The sequence below is a fragment of the Eutrigla gurnardus genome (genome assembly GCF_963514095.1).
Source record: "Eutrigla gurnardus genome assembly, chromosome: 23".
NCBI lineage: Eukaryota > Metazoa > Chordata > Actinopteri > Perciformes > Triglidae > Eutrigla > Eutrigla gurnardus.
In genome coordinates, this window is record NC_139934.1 from 4,308,349 (window position 1) to 4,331,078 (window position 22,730).

Sequence of the window (22,730 nt, forward strand, 5' to 3'; positions counted from 1 at the left end):
CTTCTGCTCACGCGTGTTTTGTTGTGGGTGTGTTGTCGGTGTTGGTATCAGCAGCAGCAGCAACACCCTGTGAGAACAAAAGCAGTCAGGCGGGGCCGAGGGAAAACCTGCGAGGCCAGTATCGCAGAGAGCCTGGCAGGTTTTGTTCCAGTCATGCTTGATTCAGTGCAAAAGCACATTTCCATGGATTGTACAAGATCCCTGAAGCTGATAGATGAGATCAAAGTCATAATAACTGCAGGCAGTTTTAAATGTAGAAATAAATACAATAATACACTTTAAAAGAATATTACATTTCAAGACAAAATTTGAGATTACATAATTATGAGAAAATATTTTTAATCATTAATTAATCTGATTTAGTAGAAATATTGTAAATTAAGGTACTTTTTACTTTAACTTCACTACAGTTTTGAGGTTAAATATCTTAAATGTTTGCTTTATTTGACAGCTTCAGTCACTTTGCAGATTTATTATTATTATTATTATTATTAATAATAAAAAATATAAATCTACTAATAAATTAATAAATTGTATATATATATCTAAATTTTTTTTATATATATATATATATATATATATATATATATATATATATATATACATATAGTGAAAAAACAAACATATATATGATTTCATATATATGTGTTTGTTTTTTCACTGTTATTGGGTTATTTTTCACGTAGGTAAAATATCTGACTTCTTCTCTGGTAACGTGAACACAACTTGTGACGTCGTGAGTTGAATTTTGACTAAATAGCCTTAACTTTAATCATAATTTTCACTTATTCTCTAATATTTTTGTACTTCCCGCTGATAAACAAATATAAATCTTTAAACAACGCGTCGATTGGGATATTAAGCACACTTCGTCTCCCCCCAGAAAAGGTGTCGAAACCCCGGTAGTTTTCCCGTTTTCTGCGTAAAAGGGACCGGTTGGGCTTGCCCGGCTGAGCGGCGGGAGGGCCGGGCTGCGAGGGGGCGGGACAGGTGAGGAGGAGAGGAGAGTACAAGAAAAGAAGGGATGGCCAGTTCTCCGACACGGTGTTTACTTTGCCTCGCCATGTGGAGCGTTTCGTCCAGATTTTTTCTTTTAAAACTCGGGAACTCAAGGAAAAAAGTGTTTTTAAGCTAGCTCAGTGCGTTAGCTTTGCTCGACCGTTGGTCCGAACCAAGCGAACGTTCTATTTTTAAAACTTGTGCGCGAGACTTTTAACGGCTTTTTTCGAAAGACGTCACTGTCAACACACAAGAACGACTTGTTGTGTCTTTAAACGGAGAGAAATCACTTTCTCCAAAGCATAAAGGCGTTTTAAACCGTTGTTTTTGGTGTTTTTTTGTGTGTTTTTTTTAAAGTACGTATTAAGTTGAACTCGTCCGTCAGGTTTCGCCCTCGTCGCCATGGAGAGGCTCGACCGTCAGGACTCTCCACATCCGTTCATCCACGAGCTGAGGCTGACCGCGGCGCAGAGGATCCGGGTAACTTCCCAGATTAAACCCTCAGCAGCCAGACGAGGAGTCACGCTAAGCTAGCATTAAAGTTTTTAACTGACGTGTCAAAAAAAACAAAAAAACCCTACCACCTGAAGCTAATCAGGTGGTAATTAGACTGGCAAGACTGCTAACAACTAAACAGCAGCTTTAAATACATAATGCCAGGGGTAAAGGGTGCTATATTTGGACGTTAACCCTTCTAAAGTCATTTTTACATGTCTTTATTTATGTATTTATATATATATCCTTCCATATGAGCTTTTAGGAGAACAAAGCCTCCTTCACAGTCATAAATGTGTCGGGCAGACAGGCTGATATATGATAACATACCAGTGTTGCATAACTCTTGATTGACACATCAGGCCTCATTTGTTGGCATGATGTTTATAGGAGTGTTTATCCTGCAAAATCATGCATTGTTTTTAATTTCATACACTAACCTTCTCCTTCTGTTCCTCAGGGCATCCTCCTGGGCATCCTCCTCTTCCCCCTCCGCGTCCCCCTGGCGGCCCTCTGCTTCCTCATCATGTGGCCCGTCGCCCGGCTCCGATTGGCCGGCCTGTCCGAGGAGGAGCGCCGCCGGCCCGTCGACGGCTGGAGGCGCTGGCTCCTCCACCCCGTCATCCTGTGGCTGAGCCGGGCCTCCTTCTTCTTCCTGGGTTTCTTCCGGGTGAGGGTCAAGGGACGCAGGGCGGACCTGAAGGAGGCGCCCGTGCTGCTGGTGGCGCCCCACAGCAGCTTCCTGGACATGGTGGTGCTGGTGCCGACCGAGCTGGCGACGGTGGTGTCGCGGTCGGAGAACACCAGCATCCCGGCCATCGGAGGTGAGAAGGCTTGATCAGAACACACCCATGCTGCTTCTGAATCTGGACTGGACCTCACTGGATACTGGTGTTTGAACCAGTAGCACATGCATCCAGGTGTAGATGACACTGACATCCGTCACACGCTGCTGTTGGATGGCCGCCCCATGACACCTCCACGTTGTTTGGGTTATTCTAGATAATATGATGTGTTTTATCAAATGTCACGTTGCCCTGCGTGGGTCAACATGTCAACACCTCGTCCTTGTGACTGTTGTTTTCCTGGTTGGAGGAGGTGAGGCGGAGAACGTTAATATTCCCTTCCACTCCTCATGCAACCAACTTTCAAAGTGATTTTTCCGTCTCGCTTCTCCAACATTAAGTCCCGCCCCCCCTGGGCCAAAACACTCGGTGCCTGGATGATGTAATGTTTGAGTAAATTACTCTGTGTTGCCCGCGTACATCATACAAGTATAAGAGAGTAATATTAGGGATAGAGGGGTCCGAGGAATACAACAGTGTGCGAGGAAGTCTGAGGATAAACAAATGACTCACTCTTGGCTTCTAATCTGCTCTGCCTGCTTTGGCACTTCCTGTCTGGCTTTCTTGGTGCGACCTCCTCCCTTCTTGGTTCTGGTTCTGATTTTGCTGTTTTTCTTTGTGTTTCCAGCTCTGCTGGAGTTCAACCAGGCCGTGCTGGTGAGCAGGAAAGATCCCGAGTCCAGGAAGAAGGCCGTGGAGGAGGTTACAAAGAGGCTGACGTCCAACGGCTACTGGCCTCAGGTGAGCCGCCGCCGCCGACTCCTCACACCTGTTCACAGACGATCAGCTGCAGCGTGGATTTAGTGATTAAAGGGAAATCATAATGACCTCATTGAAAGTCTCTGCATGCGGTGGCGTCGTACGTCTGTGATTCAGGATTTAAGGATGCTGGATTGGATGCCACTGATTTAGAATATATTTCTTATTGCATCCCTTTTTTTAATTAGTTTAAATTACGTATCTGTAAATAACCACACAAGGCAGATTTGAGATGCATTCTCCGTAGGTTAGTGATTTCTGACACTCTGTAAATCTAGATGCTGATGTTTCCCGAGGGAACCACGACCAACGGCAGCGCCCTCATCAAATTCAAACCCGGTGAGTACGGCCGGCGAAGCCCCGTCTGGTTTTTCTTGACGCATACTTGCTCGCCGCCGTGCAGGAACGACAGAGGGCGAACGGGGCGTAGCAGCGCTTGCAGGATCAGCGTCTCATTTTTCATTCCTCGCTGTCACCAGGTGCCTTCCTCGCCGGAGTCCCGGTCCAGCCGGTTCTGTTGCGTTACCCCAACAAGCTGGTGAGTCGTGTGATCACGGTTTGATTGACGGGGCCGTTCAGCCAATCACCTGCCAACTATTTCTTTTTGATGGCGCTTGCCACTTTCCAAACCAGTTTGCAATAAGTGAAATCACATGGTGGAGTGGAACAAAACCATGTGGTGGATCAGGTTATGGAATGGGGGAAGGTAACTGTGATTGTAAATAATAATATGAAAGGTAGTGAAGTAGCAGATAAACAGCTGCTCTGCAGACGGTTATTTAAGAAAATAAAAGTCTTTTTTGTGACTGTGTCCTCAGGATACGGTTCGCTGGACGTACAAGGGAACCAGCTGGTGAGTTCAAGCGTCATCTCCGTCCTGTCAGGTTAATTGGTTGGTAAAAAACCCTGGGTTTCCACATGCTGCTGGCAGGAAGTTGAGTCAGCCTGGAAACGTTTGAACACCCTCCAGGACATTGTGGACATTTCTCAGTCATTTATCTATTCATCCCGAGGGATCCAGACTAAGTGAATACGCTGATATCATAGAAGCACACGTTGTGTAAACACCGCAGCAGTAACAGTGTATTACCCCACGTACTGTACGACGCAGTGACCGTCAGAGTGACCATAAGGGGAGGATTTATTGCAGGGCGTTTGTTGACGTTGGCCTCGGCTCGGTGTATTAATATACTGACTGGTTGTGTAACCCAAGTTCATTCCTGCTCTCGTTGTGTAAACTCCGTGAAGAAGAAGTGGAAGTGTCGCAAACGTCGAGCGTCCTCTAGATATTGTTGGGTGATGTCACGCTAACGAAATGTCAACAATGCTGCTTCATGGTGGTGTTTTTTTTTTCAATATCTTCTCACTTGTTTGCTGTTAAATTTGACCTGAAATATGCGACCGGCTCTTTGTCCCGTTAGGATCGCGGCGCTGTGGCACACGACCTCCCAGTTCTACACCAACAGCACTGTGGAGGTAAGACGAGTTTAACCTTTGACCTCGCATATATAACGACGAATCAGTTGTGACTGTTTAAAGAGAGGCTGAGCACCTGCTGGAAGCAGCACATGACGGACTGTGGAGGGTGTGTGTGTGTGTGTGTGATCAGAGCTGTAACCGACAAACAGGAGAGATCAGTGCTGTTGTGAAGACACGTTTGGAATGTGTGTGTGTGTTGAATGTGTGTGTGTGTGTGTTGAACGTGTGTGTCGCTGCTCTGACGAGGCAGAATGAAAGAAACCCAAGGCTGTCGTTGTGTCTGTGCTGCAGTTCCTCCCGGTCTACACGCCCTCCCCGGAGGAGAGGGACGACCCCAACCTGTACGCCGACAACGTTCAGAAACTCATGGCCAAGTAAGCAGCGGCTGGTTTTTTACCCACACTGCATCTGTTCCAGTCATTATTTAAGACAAGATGAGGCTTGATTGGGCAAACGGGAACTTCAATACCAGGGCGTACGGGGAAGAAAACATCACAAACCCTCGGGGTTGTTGTTGTAGTTTCCCACAGCCGCCACTAGATGGTAACAAAGAGCCACTATTAATGAGTCAACAGCTAAGGAAGAAGTTTGGGCTGATAAACTGTTGGATTTGGGTTCTTATGTAATAAATAACATGTTTCTGTGCTGGTCAGGGCCCTCGGAGTCCCGGCTACAGATCATGTGATGGAGGGCCGGGTTCCTGTCTGTAAGCTGGGGGGTCTCTCTCTCCCACTCGACTCGCCCGCCAGGGAAACACTCAAGCTGTTGAAGCGAGCCGGGTAAGAGAAGATCTGTGTGTTATTTGTATTCCTTCCTCTGCTTTCCGTCTCACCGTCGTCCTCTCTCTCTCTCAGGCTGGGAACTCACGCAGTGGAAGCAGCGCTGGACCGGATGATCGACAGGTGTCGGCCCGGAGCTCAGGGGTCAAAGGCCAGCGCCGAGGAGCTGGCCTCCGTCCTCGGGCTGACTGACGGACGCACGGCCGTCACCATCTGTGGCCTCTACTCCAAAGTAATTCAACATGATGAGAACATTTACAAGGAGAGGTCACTGTGAGATAATGTGTTACTGATGAGAACTGTGGGTTTCAGGATGACGGGGTGGACCTCAGGCAGATGTATTTCTCTGTCGCTGCTCTGTCGGGATGCGCCAGCTTCAAGTCGCTGCTCCACACCGCTTTCACTGTAAGTCCTGTTTTATTTACTGACTGGCAGAATACCTTCTACCTTTCTTTTTTTAACACCTCGTGTCTTTTGTTCTGCAGCTGTTTGACCGAGAGGGCAGAGGCAGTCTGAGTGCAGAGGAGCTGTCGCACCTGATGGGGGCGCTGCTGGGTTTTCCTCAGCGCCACACCGCTGAGCTTTACACCCAGGCCTCCGATCAAGGCCGTCTGACCGAGGGTGAGTGTTGTTACAGTAATATACGGAGCAAAAAGATGAGTGGCGGTTCAGCCGACGCGTTCGCTTCACCCGGCGGTAATTTGGTGTCGCAGAGCGTTAAAATCCTCGTTAAATCCGCCTCCTCTCCCACAGAGAATCTGCTGCGAGTGCTGACGACCCACCCCACCTATCAGAGGGTGGCCAACGAGTACATGCAGCCCGGGGAGGCGGAGCCCCGGCTGACCAATGGGAAGCCTGAGAACAACAACGGGAAGATGCACGACAGCAATGGATCCCTCCACTTCAAGAATAAGGTTGAATAAGGATCAGATATATTTTTATTTACAGGATGTTACGTCCTGGAGTTCAGCGACGTATTGAAGCAGAGCGATGGTGGAGAACGTGTTGTGATGTTTACCGGTGTACATTAAGCCAAGAGGATGTTGTTTTCCATGCCGTTCAGACTTTTGAAGCCATAAAATGTTATATTTATATAATTCCCTCGTATGTATGTTTGTTTGTTTGTTTGTATGTTGAATGGTTTTTAAAAAACAACACAAAAAAAACCCTCTGTACATGAAAAAAAGTTTATTTTATAAATTCTTACATTTTTGTGTGAATATTGTTCATATTTAACGATTAAACTGTGAATTATTTTAAGTAGGTTTTGCTGTGTTTTTTTTCTACAATTATTGATTATTTATTGATATATAATCCCAAAGTGCACTCCTGCCTCCTCGTGTCGTCCTTTCCTCTCACAGCTCGTGTCTCTTTTTAAACGTTTAAATCTTTCCTCCAGCCTTGGAGCTGCTCCTCGTTGACGGGGGGCTCGGTTTCCAGTCGCTGTTTGCTCTGCTCTCCCTCCTCCCTCTTTTCACCGGGCTCTCCGTCCTCGCCTCGCTGGCCTCGCTCCCTTCACAGCCCCGGCGTTCATGCCGGGATCTTTTCAGCGTTGGTTTGGGGCCGGACGGAGACTCGCTCCTCTCCTCCTGCGCTGCTCTGCCTGCCGACTTCCTCATCCAGCCTTTAGTTGAACGAGTCTCTACGTGACCTTCTGGCCTCTGTGTGTTCTTCCTCTTTCTGCTACTTCTCACTAGAGTCGCCTCCTCCTCCAATTTCACCTCCAGGTCTCTTTTCACATCTCGTCTCTCCTTCCCGTGTTTGGTTTTCCCTCCGGCCTCCTCCCCTCTCTCCTCCGTCCGGCTCTTGCTCCTGGTTTTTACACAACTGGACGTTGGAGTCTCCTCCTCTTTTCTATTCCTTCCAAACTCTCTCTCCTCTTGTGGCGTTTTGGTTAAAGGGTTTCTGTTCTTGGGGCGACGTTGTTCTTCAGGCTCCCTTATCTGAGGCTGAGGAAGTGGTTTGAAACCAGGATCCTGGACTTCAAGAGTGCCGGACCACGAAGGACTCGAGAGGCTGCATTCGAGTGCCATCGTCTCCCCAGACGCCAGAGATGGAGGACTGTCGTCGGTTGATGGCGGTTCTTGGAGGAGGAGGGAACAGCTGGTCCCAGCTTCCTCTGGGCCTTCGCTCCTCGGAGGGGCGTCGTGGTCCGGATCCACGTCGGACTCTGAGCCTGGAGGATCCACAAGGACTGCAGCGGTTTCCTGGACCAACACAGTGGCTGAGGCCGTTTCCGTGGTTACGGGAGCGATGCTGTTGGCGTTGGCTGATGATAGATGTGATATCAGCTGCTGTATCGCCGCCAAAGTCTGTGAAGTGAGAGGAAACCACAATTAATTTTTACAAATGATAACTGGAACTTTTTTTATGTAATATTATGATTTAATGCTTGCAACCTATGAACTTATTATCATTATTATGATGTTACTTGTCTCAGAAGATCCCCCAGCGTAACGAGGAGGTCTGGATCTGAAGAGGGGCGGGGGTCCAGGTCCTCTGGATCCGGTCTGGACTCCACCTCATAGTCAAAGAGACACTACAGAGATTTAGTTTCACACTTCCATGTTGACTTTAAGTCCTCAAATAAGAGGGCGCCCCCTGTATCCTACATTTCCCATAATGCAACTCCATAGCTCTCCACACATCGTGTTGCTATACTCACCTCCTGCTCCGGTCTGTCCGGTGGAAGGAGGTCAGCGGGTTCTGGGTCTGAAGGGAACAGGGGGTCCAGGAGCTTTGGATCCAGTAGCGAGTCCACCTGAGAGACGGTAAGACCTTTTAAAATGAACTTACTGAACAGAAATATTCATTTTATAACATGGAAACAAGAAAAAAAGCGTCTCTCTAATGGAAATAAGGTCATGAAACACAATAAAAGTAACAGTTTACGTGTCCTACTAAAGCCGTCGATAACTTGCCTTTCTCATCAAGTTGTCATCGTTGCACATTTTATCCAGATACGCCAGCAACGAGCCGTTTCCTCGCTCCTCCTCCTCTTCCTCCTCCTGTTCCTCTTTTGCACCTTCGGCCTCGGCGCCCTCTTGGATCTGAGTGGAGTCAGACAGACAGCAGGTTTAGGCGTTAATGATTTGAACAAAGAGACAAAACATTGAAATCATGACATTTTCTTTGGGACATTTAGGGACCTCGGGAGTGAAAGAGTCCATCATCGCCATGTAGTCGTCGAAGGCACGTTCTTTCAGCAGCTCTTCATCCAAGGAGGCAGAAATCAGGGCCTTTCCTCCCTGATCATCCTTGCTGTTGGCGTGTAGTTCCTCCTTGTTGGGTGTTTTATCGTTCTGTTCATCTTCTCATGCAAAAAAAAAAAAAAAAACGTTAAAAAGGACGACATTCAAGCATGTGTGGCTTTTTTTTCTATGATCTCAAAACGATAAAAAGTATATATTTCTCACGCTGGTTCATACTTAACAAGGTGAAGAGTCTATAGTTACTTCAGTTAAAGAACTGATAAAACAATATATATGTCTGACCTTCTGACGTGACCTCCTCCTCTTCCTCCTCCTCCTCGCTCTCTGACCCGGCCGATACCCTGGGGGTCCAAACAGCACCATCACATACAGAAATCACAGCGTTTGTGCGTCTAATCTGGTGATTTGTCGACTTACAGGTCGTCTCCGCAGGTCTGATGGACATCCGCCGCCTGTGGACACACGCACCAGCCGGGACGGACGTCAGGCAGCAGGATCCAGGACTGGGGGGGCAAACCGGGGCCGCAGCACGGCTCCGGTGGGCCGCCGACGGGGAACAACACACGGGGGGTGAAGGTCGGCGTGAAGGTCACGGGGCTGAGTATCAGCTCTGGGAAAAATGGGATCAGGCTGAGCTGAGGGGTCGGGGTCTGGAGGCCGGGCTGGATGGCCAAGCTCGGGGTCACATGATCAGAATCTGACGGAGGAAGCGGTCCACCTCTGCCGAAGACGCGGCGGCTCGTCTGAAGGGACGGTTGGGACGATGTGAGGGTGACGAGTCTCTCTTGTGAAGCAGGAACAAGTGGGTTCCTGCCATTTAGGATGACCTCGGCTGGAGAAAACAACGCCGGATCCATCTTTTATCTGTGTGGCTCGTAGCGGTCTGAGGGAAGTCAGAGGAAAATCAATTCCAACAACAAAGATAGCATGACACGTGTGAAAACCTGCATGTTTATTCACTGTGTATTTCAGAACATTAAGAGTGAAGAGCTCCCAGTACGCTCCAGGGCAGGAAACCAACCTCAAAGCATGCTGGGAGACGAGATATACAACAAACTGTAGTGATTCAGTGTTTCAGTGTCATTTAAATGAATAGTGTAGAATATAGAGAAACATGTCGACCTCCAACCAACTGAAACACCAAATTATTTTAAAATATATAAGATTAATCTCTATAAAAAGAGACAAAACGGTTTGCTTTTAAATATGTTGGCACGGGGAGGGTAAAATTAATAAATACATCTCTTCATGTGCATATGATACTGTATATAACAGCACATATAAACTGTGATTAAATGAAGAAAAAATGCATTTTTTGTTGGATCCTGGATAATGTTGCCCTTATTCATGCAGTATATTTCCTCATTCTTGATTTCTAACTTGATAAGAACCACTTCATTCACACACAGTCATGCAGGATAAGCTATTAAAACACAGTAAATAGTAGTTTATAATAATAACTGCCTACCTTTCACGTGTGAGATGATCAGTCTTCAAGCAATAAATGGGTTTGAACTGCAGTAAGATTTAAAAAATACTCTATTCAGGTGAGTTTGTTTTCTTCCAACTGAAGGTTCCAAACAGAGAAACATTCCAAAAATAGTTTTATATTTATTTTATTAATTAATAATCAATATCTTATTTAATAAACTGTTTTCTTAAGCAGATGATATAAAAACATTGCGTCTCATTGAATCTTATATTATAAATTACATTTTTTACATTTTTTATTTTATTTAAAAAAGCTCCATATGTAGGTCACATGAGGACAATGACCATCTCCATGACAACAGGGCAAACAATCTGCTGATGAAGGCCACGTGATGCGGCTGAAAGCTCCAGAGAGTCGTCGTCGGCGTAAAAACAATTATTAGTAAACTCAAATCATTTTAATGTTTCAGTTTTTACTTGAAAATGTCCCATTTTGAGACGCGTTATGAAGTGTTTTCAACGGCGTGTCGTGAAACACCATTTCCCAGGATGCCGAGCGCCCTGAATCGTACAACCCGCCCGGATATCCGGCCAGCTCTCGGAGCAAACAGGAAGTGAGCCACACGTGGATTTCACAAGAGAAAAAGCGCGTGTTAGCCGCAACTTTTGGGCCGTTTTTCCCCCAGATTTGAAACATTATCTTTGATATATTTTTTTGAAGCTTTGAAACACATCATCTTCGAGATGTTCCTGCAGTTTTTCCTAAATGAGAACGGGGACCGAGTCTACACTCTGAAGGTAACGTTAACGTCGTGTTTACGTCCTCTAACGCGAGCTATTCTCTTTTTAAATGTGTTTAAATATATCTCACTGCTTTAAAGTAACGTTAGCTATAAACACTGGGGTTTATTTAAAGAAATAATGGGCTGTTTATGCTCTGAATCAACGTTGATACACGTTATTTTAAAACTAGCTAACGGTAGCTAATAGCTAGCTACCCGAGACAAATGCATTTAACTGGAACGTTACATATTTTAATTTTAGGGGGTGATATAAGTTCAGACAGAAGGAAATATAAACCTTTTTAATTGAATCGATTTAAGATATTAGAAAGTACTAGATGAGATTGCTTTATGCTTTATGTTTACATGTAATTAATTATTAAAGACCCATCACAAGTTGCAAGTCGTACAATCTGTGAATATTGTTAAATTTTCATTATCCTGACAAATAGCTTCTCCGTCCTGGTAATATATTAATATTTCTGGTTTGTCATCTATTTTATAATCATGTTTATGCAGTCCTGCAGTGGTCCTTTTCTACGTCATAGTCTTAAATGGAAGTTATAATATGCAGATTTAATTATTGTACTTATTACATAACAGTATCATTTTCTTTATCCATTATTTTTTTTATCCCTTTTATGTATATTTTTATATCAAATATGTGAGTTTTGGATGAAAACGAGCAACTTTAAGAGTTAAATTGAGAATGAATGGGGCGTGTGTCACAAAGTTCAATACACTTAACTTTAAATCACTGCTATAGTAAATGCCAATGTGGGAAATAAAGTTAGCTGCAGTGCTGCAATGTACAAACAGAACATAAACAAAAACATTAATTCGTTGCTATTTTTAACATGATTTTTTGTACCTTTTTGTTTTAATTAATGAACACACCAGAAAGCGGTTATACAGTGTTTAGATGTGTTGTTGCATTTATTTGTTTTACTAATATCTCCCACTGAAATCAACTGAGCTGATTTTCCTTCTTCGCCACAAACAGAAGATCTGTCCCGAGGGCCAGCCCACCAGCTCGGCCCACCCGGCTCGCTTCTCCCCAGACGACAAGTTCTCCCGCCATCGGGTGACGGTGAAGAAACGCTTCGGCCTTCTGCTCACCCAGCGGCCCAGACCGGTTCTGTGAGAGAAAGAGGCGAGGGACGGAAGGATGAAGATCAGACCAAGCAGTGGGAGGGATGCTGGCGAAGATGGGACTGTAACGAGTCAACCAGGCTCATGGATTATGAACGAGCCGCCGGGATTTGCCCTCACTTTCACACACATTTATGGGACTGTTCATGCTTTGGGTATTTCATCCATCTGTGATCTTTAGGATCTCCTTTTTTTATGTACCGTAACTTTTTGACATTCGTTTAATGATTTTCATGCTGAATAAATGTTTGGTTGGTTGATGGATGGAAGTCTGTTGTCTCTGTGGATATAAAATCCATATGGGTGATAAAGTGAAGAGTGTAAATGAGTGGAGAAACGTGACAAATGCAGATGCTTCCATATAATGGTTTGAGTGGGACATCTGTGTGAAACGTATGTTGTGGCCTTGATGGTCAATAGATCTCCATATTACAAAAACAGAAGAAAAACATTCATTATAGACGACAATGTCTGATAATATGCAATATTTTTACTAATCAAGGTCGAGATATTTATTTGATGGAATCGCTCCAATGAAATAACATCAGGGAAATATTCGCATAAGGTTTTGAGGATGTTTTTCAACGTGTTGCAGAAGAAAAAATGCAATGGCGTAAAAGTATTTTGCAGTTTTAAATGGAAATACTGAAGTATAATTATCTCAAAGTTGTATTCAAGTACACTACCTGAATAATTACCAGTTGTGACACTGATTAAACACCAATTTTCCCTTTTAACTTCATTTTTAATTACATATATATATTATAAATATCTATATACATTATGTATTATTTATGTAAAGATATATATATTAAATATATAATTTAAATATAGATGTAAATAATGAATAAGATGCATTTGAAACAGGTAGCCGCTTATCCCCGTCTCTTCCATACACACTACACTTCCCAGCCAGCGTCAGCCGCTTGTCACCATCGCGCATGCGCTGACCGTTGGAACGACGGCAAGCGACAGAGGACTAGACAGGCGCACCTCGCGTTGTTTTTTGTTGGGTCGGTTGGACAAAAAAAAAAGTGGCGAGAAAATCTAGGAGAGGAGCCAAAATCTCCCCAGATGTAAGTGAAACCAGCCAGCGAGAGCGTTCTCTGACGGACCCCCCCTCCCGGAGCCAGGTACGTGCGTTCAATGCCGCCGAACGTGTACGCGGCTGACGGTTCCACCGGGCGTTCTGTCGCTGTCAATGAAATTACCGGAGCTCCGCGGAGTTTTCGTCAGCGGCGTGGCTAGCACCTCTCCGGCTAACGTTAGCTTCGGCTAGCCGCACTAGAATGAAGCGAAGCGTCAGCGACCACCTCACCCACTGTCCGCCCGGGGATGGTAGGGGGGGAGGGGGGTACGTATCCCCGCGGGGGGACAGGCTCAGCACCCAGGCGTGCTGCTCTCCGTTAAACCACGGTTTATTTTTAAAACAAAAACCACAACTTTAACCATAACAGGCTAATTTACTCCAGCAGTTTATCCCCCAATTCAACTGCGCGCCTTTCTTTCTCTCCCCCCCCCCATTTTTTTTCTTCTTTTAACCGGTTTCCAACGTTCACTGAACCCCGAAACCGCAGCTCCCAGACGGATGCCGCATCCCTCCCTCCCCTCCTTTTTCCTCGTTAAAAACGCGAGGCCAAACATCTGCTCGTCATTGTATTTTTTAAATGAACGTACAGATTATGACGCCCCTGTGTGTTCATATCGTGAGGCGTTCACTGACCGGTTCGAGCCAGAATTATGATGGCTAGCTTAATTGGCTTACGGCGGCGAGTTTAGCAGCGACGCGAGGATCGCTGTCGCCTGCAGTGGATTCCTCCTTAAGTTGGCCGTTTGGGACTAATTAGGTGTTCGATCCTAATTGATAAAGGCGTGCTTTTGGCTGGGGTTACCCCCGGATATTATTGATTAGCGTCGCAGCCGCGTGAACGTGACAGTGACTGGCGGCTAGGTAAGACAGCAGGGTGACACGTTATCTCCTTATTTCCACCTTAAATACTTTTGGTACTCATAATTTAATTTTGTCCTGGTATTTTAAATTATTATTAATATTATTATTATTATTATTATTATTATATCCCACCTGGTACCAATACTAGTAACGTTATAGCCAGTTATTGATCATTAAACACAGATGCAGCTCCATATTATACTAAATTATTAAATTACTACAGACTTTAAGCAATGAGATAGGAAGTATTTGACATATTTGTATAATGAACCTACCAGGTAATAGTTCCATTTATTGATTTTTTTTTAAAACATCAAATAGAGGACATTTTTGTTTATGATATTTGTGAAAATACACCTTAAGATGCTGATTTTGTTGCTCAGGAATGTATCAAAAACATTTATTAGTGATGCAATAAAATAAAAAGTAAAAATCAGAGTTGCCTTTTTAAAGGAGAACAAATTGTTCTGTTCGTCTAATATCACGGCTTAGACTTAATGTTGACAGAAAGAGGAAACTTAATATCAGATAATAGCACATAAGAAGGAAAACCCCCCCTGTCTCATGTACCACAACGGAGCATATACTGTGATAGCATATTGATAACCTACCATTATGATTGATCATTGAACTGAGATGTTTTGTAGTAAAGTGGTGATATTTGCTCATTTTATTCCTCATGTGTCCCGACTGGTTTCCCACTTGCTCTTGTCCAAAGAGATGCCCGTTAACCGGAGGCTATGAACGTGTTTGTCTAGACTTAATAACGTCCCCGGGGGTGTTTCCCCAGCCGTCTCCACAATGCATGCTGGGATATATTTAGGTCATTTAGCAGAGGATAGGCCTCGGCTCAAGTTTTGCTGATAAATTCACCCCCTCTGGTTGAACCAGCGAGGCGAGTATCGCCCCCCAACCCGTCGGTGTCTCATTTTGGACGGACAACGTGTGCGAGGCAGGCGGTGTTAGGAAAAAAAATTCCTCTGGATGCGAGGAGGGAGAGAGAAACCAGCAGATACTGGCACAACCGGTTGGAACCGCTCCCCTTTAATAATTAAATTATGACCTGAGCTAAAACAACATTCCAGCTGTAACCACCACCTGTCCCCCCCCCCTTTAAGACGAGGGGGTACGTCGCATACTTGACTTTGCACCTACAAGGTGTGATTCATACTAGTTATTGTTTTACTCCTCCGTCATGGAGAGAGATTCCACGTCGCCGTGTAAAGATAATGTCCCGCTCCCAAAAAAAAATCCCAGAGTGAGTTTTGCTGTAATGTGAATGAAATCAATAGCGTTGTTATTAATCTCTGTTTATTATGTAGGAAGGAATAGTGAAGCTCGCTTGCAGTTATCTCAGTGTTTGTGCAGCTTTTCCAGTTTATGATGCTGTTATCGTTTTAACAAACATGCACACCTGTTTTTACTGTGATTGATTTGTGCTTTTATTGTTTTTCCTCTCTTATCATGTCAAACTTGTCTCCCCACCCTGACTTCTACCTTCTTATCATCACACAGACATCAGTAACTCCTCAGTTTTAACTGCGGAAAGAATATTAAATTAGTGATTTAACTATTTGTTTGCACGACACACTCCCACATATACAGTAATACATTTTTAAACCAATCAGAAGGCTCGTTACAGCCAACAGAAGAGACCTGTCGTAGATTTCCTTTCACATGCCTGCTGGCAGCCAATCACTTCGCTCCGATGGAGAATCACAGTTGCAAAAGAACAAATTGTAGAGGCCGCCGTTTCCTCGGCATCACTTGGGAGATAGCCTAGCCAGCCCTGTTAGCCAATCCGTGACCACACACACACACACACACACCCGTTCTCCTCTCTACCAGCGCGTCGCCATGGCATCGGTGCGCTTCACGGTGACGCCCACCAAGGCTGAGGACCTCCCGGGGCTGTCCGACACCTCGCCCGACATCAGCTCCCGCTCCGGCGCCCGAGTCCGCTTCGGCTCCAGGGAGAGCGTCAATCGGAGCGACCCGCTCAGCGAGACGTCGGCGGGCCAGACGAGCACGGCGGGAGGGGCCGAGACGCCGGACCACAGCAACGTGGACCAAGGTGAACAACGCACACACACACACGTCCACGGAGACGCCTGTCGCTTGAATGTACACAAGATTTGACATGTTTGAATGAAGGTGTGTCCGCCTCTTGGTGCTTGTAGGTCACACACCTCGTCGGCATAGCAACCTGTCTCACCCCACGACTTAAGATTGCAACAGACAGCGAATCCACACATCAGCCTTCCACTGTCGCGCCCTCCTCCCCAACACTCACGTTCACAACTTTTTAAAAGTTTAGTGCAATAAAGTTTAGTAGCCATAAAAAATATCATTTACGGGTTAATTTAAAGGTTATGGTACAAAATCGGAGATATGGATCCAGAATACATGAAATGCTCGGTGAACACAAGACTCAATGTTTTGCACTCGAAGTAATCCTTTTTCTTCTGTATGTCTTAGTCATAGTTTGTCAAGGAGGAGATGTATTAACGCACATATTTTTAGATTCAGTGGGACTTCCTTCCAGAGGATATCATGTCCGTTCTGATGTCCATCCCACACAAACACAAACATATGAATATAGAGTTTTAATGGAGCTTAACTCATAGGATTCACAGCCACGTGACGTGTTGTCTTTAAGTCCTTGGGCGTCTTTGGTATAAAACATCACAGAGGGGCTGCTGTGAAGTCATTACCTCACATGATTTCTGGCCTTTTTCCTTGAATTCCAGACATTAACCTCTCGCTGCCCTTCATTAGATACTGTTTTAACTCGTCACACGACACTGGATATGCCGTCTAATTCACCAGAGCCGTTTCCCATCGGCCAACATGTCGGTTATGTGGGAAATAAACATGTTTTGCTCTGTAAGTGAGAGACTTGGGGGCCCAGCTCGGCAGGGAACAATGAGAGAACTGAAACCTCGTGATCATAGTCTAGGTTTCACCTTCAGATCTGCTGCTTCAGTCCCTTAACTCCAGCTGACGGCACAAACCTTTTCACATGGCCTCACTTCCAGCACGCTGGACAGGAAGTGAGTCCGGGTGAGTAAATGATTACACGGTGTTTTATCACCGCTGTAATTCACTCTCCCAGACGTGTGTTTTAAGAATAGCTGCGATGATCCCCGGGCTCCCACAACGAGGGGTTATAACTGTGGAGAGATGTAACTGCATTAGCAGCGTTGATCCACTTAAGCGGCTGCGTCGTAGTAGTGGTTTATTAAGCTTCCATAAATAGAAATCGAGCCGGTTAATCCGATTTTGAGCTTCGATCGGAGCTCTGCGATCGCAACAAAAAAAGAAAGGAGGGAGACGCAGCAGAGAGAAAAAACAAAACAAACCAAACCAAAATAGAAAAAAAAGTGCAGCTTGTCGACGTGAATGAGTGGAGAATCCTGAAAGGCGATGAAGAGGAAAGGAGGCGAGCGGAGAGTTATTTCCAGAAAGGTCAGATGCTCTCTGATGCGTCACTTTCTCACACCGATAAAGTTAGTTATCTGATGTGCTTTCAGCTGGAGTCCACATCTGGACACACACACACACACACACACACACACACACACACACACACGGACAGCTGCGTTCTGTTTGCAGTAAAGATGTCTTCAAATTATGATGAATATCCAGTCTGTGGATTACCTGATCAATTAAAAAAAAGCAGAGCGACGCATGCGTTGGAGGGACATGGGAGCCAGAATCGACCTTATTTCTTCCTGTGCTCCCTGTCTTTATGCTGTATAGATTAGGTGTACACTTATATAAATATCTATTTCCCTTTTATAAAGGAGTCATTTATTCCCTCGTTCTGGGAACGATGACCCGGTGCGGGCGGAGTTGTGTTTTAGACTTTTGTTTCGTTTTTTCGTGATCAGCTGATGTGAATATTGGTAGAAATTTGTGATAAATGACATCAGGTCCAAACCCAAATATATTCTCCAATCATGAGACCGGGAAGAAAATGGATTTTTCCACCAATGAATTTAATTGTTGAATGGCGATTGTCTTCTTTAGGGTTGTAGAATCTAAAAGAAATGGTGTTAAATCCTAATGTGGGGTTTTTAACACTGATAATGATGCTTCAGTCAGCTGGTGGAGAATCCCCGCTATGCCGTCGGTCCTGATCAACAGGTTGTGTGTGTGAACCTCACAGATCTGAGTGTGTTTACTGATGTGTATCTGCATGTCAGTCATCAGCCACTCCAGATGAGCTCCTTGGTTGAAGCACCACGCTGACATGAATATTAACGGGGGAAGTGGTCTGTGCTGGCCTGGAGTCTGTTTCACACGCGTGCTGTTGCCGCCGCCGCCCGCCAGCCGCAGTGTGTTTCACCAGCGAGTGTCAACGCCACTTCCTGTCTGGGCTTTAAACTGGGGAACCGGTCAGGGCTCAACGGGAACTTTTAAAAGTGGATGGTCTGAATTCATGAATCCTTTTTATTTTAATTAAGATGATGTGCCCGTTATACGGCATATATCCATTTTATTAGTCGGCTTTATGTATTTATTTACATGTTTAAATACATAAATGTGACTCTCCTCCGTGACTGTGGCGGAGCGGCGAGGGAAGCGGTGCTGCTGACTCAGGGGCCTGCTGATGCAACGGTCTGCTGACCGAGGCGGAACTCTCTGTGTGTGTGTGTGTGTCTGTGTCTGTGTGTGTGTGTGTGTGTGTGTGTGTGTGTGTGTGTGTGTGTGTGTGTGTGTGTGTGTGTGTGTGTGTGTGTGTGTGTGTGTGTGTGTGTGTGTGTGTGTGTGTGTGTGTGTGTGTGTGTGTGTGTGTGTGTGTGTGTGTGGTCAGAAGCCGTCTCAAAGTTCAAATAGGTTTCTAATGATTATTTTAATGACTGATTAATCACTAACAGATGTACTTTTTCACCAGATGTGGTTTTCCCAGCCATGTTCAGGGTTAGCTGATAGCCGGCTAGCACTCTCACAGTCCTCTGTGTCAAAATATCATGCAATCATAGTATCAAAGCAAGTGAACGTCTTCTGAATTCACACCAGTTTTAGTAGGAAAGACACTGAGATCACTAACCCAACGGGAGGAATCCCGTCTCAGTGTTTTGTTTTTGAGTATCTGTGAACCCTCCGCTCTCTGTCTTCATGTCTAGGTGACGGGAACTCCAAAATCTCCAGCGTGTACATCAACAACACTCACGGCGTGGACGACGATGACTTCTACGACAGGAACTTGGCCTTATTTGAGGTTCGAGAGAATCCACAGATCTGTTATACCGATGGAAACATTCACTTACACGCGTTAAAAACAGAGCCTGCTGATCATTTCAGTGCTACACTAGAGCCCAAAATAACCAGCGTTCGGCTGGCGGGGGCAGATAATTAACATTTTTATAGATTTTTCTGAGGAAGCGGCTCCGATCTCCCACTTCTTTAACAGCATGTCTCCTTCCCTGTTATCCTCTTCGTCCCCCCCTGCTGTCTGTTCGTCCCCCAGGAGGAGATGGACACTCGGCCCAAGGTGTCGTCTCTGCTCAATCGCCTGGCCAACTACACCAACCTGACGCAGGGCGCCAAGGAGCACGAGGAGGCGGAGAGCATCGGCGAGAAGAAGAAGGCCAGCAAGGTACGACGCTGTCAAAGCTCCGGTCTGAGGCAATGAGGTTAAACTGCTCTTTCAGTCAATGGAGTCTGGATGGATCAGCACCTTCAAATCATCTTAGCTGTCAATTTAACGTGATGATGAAATAAAAAGCACAATCCAGGCATATATATAACTAACGGAGGTTTAACTTCCCCCGATTCAACTCCCCAGAAATCATGGCGATCTTCTTTTCGTGGCATTAAATACATTTCTAGTAAGATTAAGAGTTATTTTCTGTCTAAATGAAGCGTCGGACTTTGATGCTCATGACATCACCGGTATCTATTAATATATGACCTCGACTGTACTTTGTCTCGTCGTATAAAGTTCATAAACTACAGCAATCGACACCGAGATGATGATGTTGATGATTATTTGATTAGTTTATATGCTTGTCTGCATTTGAGAATATAAAAAAAAATCTCTCTTTTATTCACCGTCGCTCATTAAGGACAATGCTGATGTTTAGTAACTTCGTCGTCATAGTAACCAGTCATCGACCTCCTGAACGATTGCAATAATTCACTCGGAATGATTAATTTACTGTTTAATTAGTTCATGAACTGCAATAAGTGGAAGATTAAAATGGACGATTAGAAGTAATGAATAAACGGTGGAAATAATGAGGGGAAAGTTCATTTATAAGGGTGGAGTCAGTTTATTTTTATTCAGTGATGAAGCAATTTAGAGTTCCTTTTACACGAAATGTCAAAAGCATTATTGAGACAAAAGAAACGCAACACAAAAAAACATTCACATCCAATTAAAGCTGCTGTTAAAGAGTGGAAAATTAGGCAGAAAAAAGCCTTGATTTAACAGAAGTGTGTCCATTAAATCCATGTGACACCTTCACTAACGAGCTGACCGAGCGTTTCCCTCCAGTCTCCACAGATGGGGACGTTCATGGGCGTCTACCTGCCGTGCCTCCAGAACATCTTCGGCGTCATCCTCTTCCTGCGGCTCACCTGGGTGGTGGGGAGCGCCGGCGTGCTGCAGGCCCTCTGCATCGTCTTCGTCTGCTGCTGCTGTGTGAGTGTTTGACCGCCCGGCCGTGTCCGAACACAAGCATGACGATGCATTCACTGACCGTCCGCCTCCTCCTGTCTCTGCAGACGCTGCTGACAGCAATATCCATGAGTGCCATCGCCACTAACGGAGTCGTACCAGGTATCTCCCCCCCTCTCCTCCTCCTACATTAAAGGTCACATTAAAGGTCACTATTTCCATTTTGAGTGACCTCTCTAGCATTTTGAACCCCCCAAAATATGTTTTCTTCTTTAAAATCCCCCCCAAAAACCTGACCTTTATCATAACCAGAAGCTGTGAAACAAACAGCCATTATAGTCTGATCGTCAACTTTTCCGACGGTCCTCAAACGCATCACGTGTGAGGACCCTCTGTTTTGCAGCTCCAGCTGTGATGATGTGTGTTTTCTCTAATAAGTGTTATTTCTGTTTGTCCTGTCTCTCCTCCTGTCTGCCTCTCTCCTGTCTGTCTGAACACACATTAAAGCACGATACCTGAACGTAGAATGAAACATCGGTAACATAGAGAACACAGTAATGTTGTCTTGTCCGATGCTCGTTAATACTTCATGTAATCTACTGAGGTTATTAATAAGAAGAAGGAATCACATGTTTGGCTTCCCAAATACACTTAACATCAGTCACTTTTATTGTGAAAATTCAGCCCTAATTAGGAGCTTCTCTGACATTCATTCACTCACGTTTTGTTCTATTGTGTGTCTGATGTGCAGCTTTATTGTGAAAGGCCAGGTTTTATTTTGGAAACCAAACGTAGTGAGTTTGTTAGTTTCTCTTACTGTGTGATTCTTTTTCCCCTTCATGTGTTCTGTTTGTATAACTGGTTCAAAGTATCGGCACATTAAAGCTGTTGTTGTTGTTTTTGAGCTAACTCGTCAAAATTAACAACCAAGCAGATTGTAATTAAAATGGAAAAAGCCTCGTCTGAAGTGAAACAGTGGGCGATATTTCACTTCTTTTGCCATTAATTTGATTAGTTCACATTAGTGTTATATGGGGAAACACAAATATCCAGTAAAAAAACAACCCTATTAATATTGTCAGGTTGTTGTTGAGCAGAAAGCTCAGCCCTAATGAGCTTTCCTCTTTAATAAATCATTTTATTTAGATTTATTAAAGCGTGCAGCAACGCTGAATAACAAAACCAGCCAAAAGTCTAGAACAAAGTATCACTTTGTCTGAAGAAAAGAGTTTAAATATAGTTAATATGGATCTGATCAGTCATTTAATGCCAGTTTTCACTACGAAAGACTCGGTTGAGGAACTAAAAACTACTACAGTGTGAGATGAAGTACTTCTACATCAAGTGAGGCAAAAAAACACACAGTTAAGAGTAATTAGCAGATAAAATTTGACCAAATATCTGTCCTCTTCTTCCTCCGACGTGTCATTTAGAACATTATGCTTATTTCTCCAAGCATAGGATGACTTCTCTCTCTCTCCTAACATCATAATGTTACTAACATCATCCCTCTTTTTATGCCCCGTCTCCTCCTCTCCTCCATCCTCTCCTCCTCTCCTCCATCCTCTCCTCCTCCATCCTCTCCTCCTCTTCTCTTTACAATCTGTCTTTATTTTCATTTCTTACTCTTCTACCACCCTGCCTTTGCCTCCTTCCTCTCCTCTCTCCCCCTCTCCTCCCCCCTCCAGCGGGAGGAGCCTACTTCATGATCAGTCGTTCTCTGGGTCCGGAGTTCGGGGGGGCGGTGGGCCTGTGTTTCTACTTGGGCACCACCTTCGCTGGAGCCATGTACATCCTGGGAGCCATCGAGATCCTCCTGGTGGGTTTCTTCATCATCTTCCTCCTCATCATCATCACTAATACCATCTTTTCTCTAGAGTAGCGCTGCTGAAGAACCACGCCTGCTAATTCCAATCATTTAATCTACTCATAATTAAATACACTTATTTTAAATACTATGGAAATCAGGGGTTGATCCTTAAACACTTTTAGTATAGTGTTTTCAAGGTTTGAAAGTGCTTGGATGTAGAGTAAAGGTCTTGAAATGTGTTGTATGTGATGACATCTATGATAGAACAGAGAAAAGAAGATCTCTAAAACAGCATTTTCTGACATTTCTTTATGAAAAATGCCTTTTGATGATGAACAGATGATGAAAATAGTTGGTGATTATATTTCTGTGGATCTGTTAGTGGAATTAGTTTTCCTTTCATTTGTG

At 44.7% G+C, this 22,730-nt stretch overlaps 4 protein-coding genes across 7 annotated transcripts in view; 3 read left to right on the top strand and 1 right to left on the bottom strand.

Moving 5' to 3' along the window:
- Positions 1–1,021: 1,021 nt before the first annotated feature.
- On the top strand, positions 1,022–6,616 carry lpcat4 (lysophosphatidylcholine acyltransferase 4). Its single transcript, XM_084002550.1, has 13 exons — positions 1,022–1,479; positions 1,955–2,318; positions 2,968–3,080; positions 3,377–3,437; positions 3,578–3,636; positions 3,917–3,951; positions 4,520–4,574; positions 4,869–4,951; positions 5,231–5,356; positions 5,432–5,588; positions 5,669–5,761; positions 5,842–5,977; positions 6,110–6,616. Exons 1-13 carry the CDS (start codon positions 1,402–1,404, stop codon positions 6,277–6,279), a joined length of 1,530 nt encoding a protein of 509 aa, XP_083858676.1. The 5' UTR covers positions 1,022–1,401; the 3' UTR covers positions 6,280–6,616.
- Positions 6,617–6,738: 122 nt separating this feature from the next.
- LOC311009076 (uncharacterized protein) lies at positions 6,739–9,425 on the bottom strand (the record flags this gene model as incomplete). The annotated part of the gene is made up of 7 exons (XM_084003049.1): positions 6,739–7,668; positions 7,788–7,877; positions 8,022–8,151; positions 8,306–8,406; positions 8,506–8,666; positions 8,851–8,909; positions 8,986–9,425. 7 exons carry the CDS (start codon positions 9,423–9,425, stop codon positions 6,739–6,741), a joined length of 1,911 nt encoding a protein of 636 aa, XP_083859175.1.
- A 1,163-nt stretch (positions 9,426–10,588) lies between these two features.
- Positions 10,589–12,191, top strand: nop10 (NOP10 ribonucleoprotein homolog (yeast)). The gene is made up of 2 exons (XM_084002587.1): positions 10,589–10,797; positions 11,785–12,191. The coding sequence occupies exons 1-2, from the start codon at positions 10,744–10,746 to the stop codon at positions 11,923–11,925; spliced, it is 195 nt and encodes a 64-aa protein (XP_083858713.1). The 5' UTR covers positions 10,589–10,743; the 3' UTR covers positions 11,926–12,191.
- A 749-nt stretch (positions 12,192–12,940) lies between these two features.
- The window catches only part of slc12a6 (solute carrier family 12 member 6), an 18,426-nt gene continuing 8,636 nt past the window's right edge, over positions 12,941–22,730 (top strand). For 2 of the 4 annotated variants that reach the window (XM_084002514.1, XM_084002515.1), the window contains exons 1-7: positions 12,942–13,066; positions 15,400–15,958; positions 19,017–19,111; positions 19,361–19,489; positions 20,390–20,536; positions 20,620–20,674; positions 22,201–22,331. In XM_084002514.1, coding sequence (XP_083858640.1) covers positions 15,742–15,958; positions 19,017–19,111; positions 19,361–19,489; positions 20,390–20,536; positions 20,620–20,674; positions 22,201–22,331 — 774 coding nt within the window. In that variant the 5' untranslated portion in view covers positions 12,942–13,066; positions 15,400–15,741. Of the gene's footprint in view, positions 13,067–15,399; positions 15,959–19,016; positions 19,112–19,360; positions 19,490–20,389; positions 20,537–20,619; positions 20,675–22,200; positions 22,332–22,730 lie in introns of all 4 variants that reach the window. The other 2 variants (XM_084002517.1, XM_084002516.1) reach the window with 2 other exon arrangements.